The sequence below is a fragment of the Dendrobium catenatum genome, unplaced genomic scaffold (assembly GCF_001605985.2).
Source record: "Dendrobium catenatum unplaced genomic scaffold, ASM160598v2 fragScaff_scaffold_1215, whole genome shotgun sequence".
Taxonomy (NCBI): Eukaryota; Viridiplantae; Streptophyta; class Magnoliopsida; order Asparagales; family Orchidaceae; genus Dendrobium; species Dendrobium catenatum.
The window spans coordinates 16,533-22,863 of record NW_021319677.1 but is presented as its reverse complement, the minus strand read 5'-3'; the positions used below and the strand labels follow the sequence as shown (position 1 = coordinate 22,863).

The following is a 6,331-nucleotide window of genomic DNA, read 5'->3' as shown; positions in this document are numbered from 1 at the left end:
GTATGTCACATGCCGACAAGCTTCTGCTTGGTTCTCCTCTAAACCAAAAACTAAGATACCAAACTGAAACACCCTAGGCCATGCTATGCAAGATATTGTCGACTTTGTCTAACCCATTTCATAGTAAATTACATCTCATGGTTTTTTTCCTTTATTTGCGTAAAACTTCTTCAAGAGATCACCCATCCCAAAAATACTCTACTAAAACACACTTAATTGTGAAGTTCTTATGAAAAATCCACCCATTACACCAAAAGGCCCTTTGCATATTGGAACTAACTCTTTAGTTATACAGCTAATATCATTTCCTCCTATTCCAATGCGGGGGGATTTGGTTTATTCCTGCACCCCTTTCTCCTAGAAACCTAACATTCTAAAAGATTGCTAAGACTCGCTTCTTATATGGGTTTCTGCCACAACGATTACTCTTCCTATCCTCTTCGGATTTTAGATTTCACAGATGTACCGATGCTCAAATTATTTTAACTTCAAAAACATGTCGGATATCATCATAAGGATGGGTGCAGTCATAAGATGGATTGGTGGAGTGTATGACTCATTTTCATTCAAAGCACAAAAAAAAGTGAATTGATTGGTTCGATGATTACAGAGTTGTGGCATACTATCAAGTTTACGAATGTGATGGTATGCGACGATGATTACTCGCTTTAAATCAGTTAGCAGACATGATCTTTTCAATCAGTAAAAATACCATCTATAAGATCATAGATTTGAATTTTTCCAGGAAGAATTTTGATAGCAAATCAAATGTTACTCTGCTTTACACATCCTCGAATTAAGGGGAATCAGCCGGCCACTCAGTTAAGCCAACTTAATAAGCATGGAAAGTATTCTGAATGCAAGAATACGTTTTAGATCTTAGATGTTTGCTGCCCCTGCTTGTTTCTTCATCCAGAAATCGGGCATGAGGAGTCGTACTTGGAAGCAAATTTATGGTAATTTCTGAATGACTGAACTGAAGCGCAGAAAAAAAAGGGCCAAAAAAAAGAAAAAGAAAATTCAACCAATAAATTCAATAAAATAATCAACATATTAAAGAACCTAGAAGGGCTTAGAGAATGATAAAGATCCATAGTTGAAAGCAGCTTCACATTAAAAATAATTACTATAACAAATACCTTTATGAGACCAGTTTGAGTAAGGCCAGCTTCAGTTATGATAACGAGGAATTTAATATCATGCTCTGCTGCATATTCATACTGCTCAGTGAGACTTGGGTCCTCTAGTAGGACAAACTCAGCCTGTTAAACAATAAAAATTAATGAATTATTCATACTACATATTCATAATGTGCGATATATTTTAAAATTATGAGAGAGACCTTCATGCTTGCTTGCCACAGTTCAGCAACCAATTCCATACGTTCAAGCAGTAGACCTCCCCCACCTTTGGAGCAGACAAGCACATTGATGTTGAGCTCAATTCTGCCCAACACAACAGTGAGTCGATGTACTTAGCAAGTAAAATACGTTTATAAGTTATATATATAAAAGATATTCGACCTGGAGGGCTTGATATCTACCGAACAATGATGAAACACCTTCTCCATTGCAAGGCTGGTTCCAACTGCACCAGGAGGATTGGACCTCTAGAAGGTAAACAAAATACGAAGTACCTTAAAATAAATTCTTCTTGAAAAAAAAAAGCATTACGGTTTATACATAAATGTCTAAAAATACAATGTTTAGAATATACCAAATTTAAGCATTTTTCAGTGCTCAGACAAAAAGGTCAAATGAGAATTTAAGCATTTTTATTAGATTTAAATGAGAATTTAACTCTTAATAGAATAATGGAGAAAAATGATTCATCTAGCCGACCCCACATAGTGGGATAAAGGCATGATGTTGTTGTTGTAGAAGACAAAAAGGTCAAATGCCTAAATTAATTTAAAATATGTTGCTACAAATTAATTCCATCTTTCGAATAGATGAGCTGCTAGCTTCCTTTTTTTATTCAAATGTTAGACAAATTATAAAGGAAAATCAGACCACTAATCAAGAGGGAATATAAAACTTAACTATAGAGAATATACATAATACAAGGTTATATTTGAAACCTAATGAATGGAGCCTCCAAACTTTCATTTAGTAGAATTAGTACGGACAATTAATTACGCCCTGTCCAAAAGGACATAATGGAGTCTCAGTACTTTCACTTAACATAAACAGTTAATCATGCCCTGTCCTAGAGGATGCGTTATTCTTAAATAATAAAGTATATCAGTACAACATACATTTTCATAATTCCACTTCTGATGAACCAAATAGTCGTAGCGGCCACCAACAGCCATTAAGGTAGCTTCAGATACTGGAACTTGCATGTGCTCTTTTAAGAATATCTGCATTTACATCAATAATATAACGTAATGAATACTGCTATCATTTACAATTCAAGTTTTTTAACATTTTCAAAACCAGAAATCTCTCTACTAATCTGAAACAGGGTTGAGACTGAAAAAAATAAAAAAATAAAAATAAAAATAAAAAACGTTTTGAGTGGAAAACTAAGAACACATACTTCAAAAACATCATAAAACCAAAAGATTAATGACCCAAATGCTTAACTTAGAGAAAACAGATCACATTATCGCTTCCAGTAAACAATTATTATAGATAATGGCTTGGCATATTTATACTTAATAATTGCATTTAACAGTAAAGCTTCGATAAAATCACTTTCTATATCACCATTGTTATCATCAGTAGGTTTCATACAACAAAGGGTTAATTAATCGTCCTCCATCAGTAACTGTAATTTTATCTGGCGCCAATGAAAAAAGTAGTACAAAGTTTTTTTTTTTTTTTTGTGTTCTTGATGACAAAACCGACTTTGAATCTTGGCCAGATTGGTGACCTGCTCCAACAATTTGATATTACATATGCTCCCTAAAAGTTGAAAAAAGGATATTCTTGCAGTTTTTCTCATTGCACATCTTACACTACAGATTTAGCTCTCAATGATAATATACCTAATGAACAAATCCTGCCCAGATAAGAAAATAAAAACTATAAATATTGGAGCTATATTTTGACAAAGCATTATTGATGCATGTATATTTTAGTTTATTTTTGTTTTATTATAATTTGAATATTATAGTTGTTTTTATGTTTTTTTTATGCTATCCAATGATGGAGAACATCCAATGATTATGAGTAGATAGTGCTTGGGCAAGGCAAGCCTTGGGTGTGCTAGCTTCTTGGGTTCTTTTGGTCTTTGGGCTGCTTGTTGCCTCTCGGGTTGGGCCTTGGCTGCTCTCGGGTGGGCCTTAGCTGCTTTGGTTTTGAGTTGAAAATTTGGGAGCTACATAGTTCTAGCTCATTATTGCTTGAGCTGATGTTTAGCTCATTATTTAGAGTAATTGCACTATTTAGCTCATTAATTTGAAAAGGTTCTCTTCCTTTTAGCTCATTATGTAGAGTTTGAACAAGCCTCTTCCCCTTCTTTGTGCCCCCTCGATTTCTTCCTGGTGCTGATTCCCATGGCTGGTTCTCCTCCCTTCATTGGGTGTTGGTTCCGATCCCCTATACAGCCTTTTTCGGTTTCTTCCCTGATTGCTTTTCTGTGGCTGCTTTACCTAGTTCCTATGCTGCCTTTTTCGGGTGCTGTTCTATTTTTCCTGCTGGCCTTCCTATTCCCCTGCTTGATTGATTCGGTAGGTGGAAATTGGCCGTTTGGCTCCCCCTTTTCTCTTATAAATTAGTGATGGATTTGTCATGAGGAGGTTGATGATTAACTTGAGAAAAGTTGTTCAAAACCTGAGGGTTTCTTCTTCTTCCTTGAAAAAGCTTGAGAGCTTGTTCCAATTCTCCCTTATTCCTCTCTATTTCGTCTTGGCTTCTAATCTCTTCTTCTCTACACAAGTTCCACTCCACTTGTATCCTTCTTCTTGAGCATTTGGAGGTTTTTGTTGGCAGAATTTGGAGACATTTGTTAGAAGAGTTTGGCTGGACGTTGGACCTTGTTGCTTGTAAAAACCCGAAAATGTTGTTTTAGACCTCGCACGCTTTTCAAAGCCCCGCGGATGAGTTTTAATTGAAAATTTTGAAGTTGTCGGATTTTGACGGGAATAATTTTATAAAATAGAGCGTAAAATTCTGATCGTTTTGATGTATAGAACCAATATCGGATTTTGAGTATTTTGAGAGTTAAAATTTCCGGAAAGTTCTAAATGACAATTTTGCCCTTAATGCTTTTTGATTAGAAGAGAGTTTAAGTGAGGGTAAAATAGACTTTTGGCAATCCTCATTTCTCCCTTAATAGGCAAACCGAGCCCTCCTTCTCCCCCATTCGCACGAACCGAGCGGAACTCCTAGGGGCGGATGGCTCGGGCTCTTCGGGCGGCGGCTCCGGCGACCTTTTCCGGCGAGGAATTTTGGGGAAATTGAAGAGGAAGTCAAGGGAAGGAAAATGTATGTATTATAACTATGATTTTCCCTCTCTTTCTCAAGATTTTTGGATGAGAAGATTTCTAGGGTTTTAGGAAAACTTGAGTTTTCTTTAAGGTTCCTTTGAGAAAAGTTTAGGGAAGGGTTAGGGGAAGTTTTTAAACTCTAATGTGAAGTATTTTCTTGAAAAATATGAAATTTTGGAAACTAGGGTTTTGCTCAAAAATTGTTTCTTTGAAAATGTCTTCACAAATGAGGTTTCTATTAACCTAAGAAAACTTCTAATTGAAAAATATTGAATGAATGACGAAAATTTTGAGTTTAGGAATTTAGGATTTTCCCTAATTAAGGAATTTTTGATCTCTATGGTTTTCATTGATTGTTGGGAGGATTTTAGAGGCAAATACATGGGTTTTGCTTGAAAAACTATATTTTCTAATTTTTGATTTCATTAATTCCGAAAATTGATTTTATTTTAATTATGTTTTGAGGGTAGGGAAAGGTGTTGCATGCTTAAAACCTAAGGAATTAGACTAAACCATAATTGAAAGAGAATGTGTTTGAGAGATTATGATTTGGTGTGGAGGGCTTGAATTGGAACATAAACAAGACATTAGAAAGAACCCTTTTATTACTTTAGGATTAGGGTTTAGGATATTGTATAGGGATTGGTCGCTTATGCTTTTCTTTGTATGTCTCTTTTAGATATAAATCGTGTGGAGGGAAAGAGTTTGATCGGACAAAGAAAGAGGTGCACGGATTGAGGTAGGTGGAATGGATGTTCTTATAAATTTTAGACAAATTTTCTTTCATTCCAAATTACATGAAATGACAAATTCCTTTATGCTTATTATGAAACTCTTATGGCTCATGTTCCCTTGTAAGTTTATGGACACTTGAAGCAAATGCAAAGGTTCTCTTTATGCAAATGTACAATTCATGAATGGATCCCATGCTCATTTCTCTACTCTTACTATACACGACTTTTTTCTTTACATGCAAAAGTGCACATAAACATAGCAAGCATGCATATCTCTAAGGAAACATACACTTGGTTAGTTTATGAATGATTTACATAAAACATCTTTTATGGTTATATAAGTAATAAGTGTATGTACATGTTGACGCGGGAGTATCACATGGTAAAGGAGGCTCTTATGAGCCATGGTAAAGGAGGATCTTATGAGCCATGGTAAAGGATGGTTCTTATGAAACAATGGTAAAGGAAATGACCAAATTTTATGTACCTGATCAGTACAAGTGATACTCTTGAGACGGGTGTTATATTTACATATTAAACTATTATGAACATTTCATATTCATGTTATGCATTTGAGACTATCATGTGAGGCAAAATGTTAAAGGAAAAATGGTAATGTTATGAATGAAAAAACACTTGAAAGTTGAGGTAAAGGTATGCATTTCCTCAAAGCAATATTTCTTTATGTTGATGTTTCTTTTATTATAACATTCAATCATGATTTAGTTTTCTTTTATTGGCTCTAAAATCATTTGAATTCCATTCGCACCTATTGAGTTTATGACTCACCCTCATTGTGGGAACACTTTTCAGGAGGACCTAGGAAAGGATATATGGCAGACTAACCACTGCGCACTTACCATCGTAGGGAGACGACGGACGGCAGGTTCTTTTGAGTTTTGATATTTTGTATAGAAGGTTTAGAAATGATAAGTAAGAAAAATGATTTTTGGATCCCCTTTTGTATTTTGTAAACTCAATGTGGAATCCTTATGTTGGTGCTTTGAAATGAAGAAATGAAAAGATTTTATTTGAAGATTCTTTAGTGGCTCTTTCTTTATATTTGGTACTTATTTGAAGATATGCTAATTGTTTATTGTGAAGTTTCTTTTATTTTCATCCTGTCCGACCTCTGTTTCCGCCTCGCACTTGCGAGCTAACC

General features: G+C 35.0%; 1 protein-coding gene across 1 annotated transcript; it reads right to left on the bottom strand.

Annotated features, from left to right (window-relative positions):
- Positions 1-832: 832 nt before the first annotated feature.
- Positions 833-2,390, bottom strand: LOC110099576 (eIF-2-alpha kinase GCN2-like). The gene is made up of 5 exons (XM_028699067.1): positions 2,258-2,390; positions 1,524-1,609; positions 1,343-1,445; positions 1,140-1,262; positions 833-976 (listed from the first exon to the last, which is right to left on the bottom strand). Exons 1-5 carry the CDS (start codon positions 2,366-2,368, stop codon positions 833-835), a joined length of 567 nt encoding a protein of 188 aa, XP_028554900.1. The 5' UTR covers positions 2,369-2,390.
- Between the last annotated feature and the right edge of the window lie 3,941 nt (positions 2,391-6,331).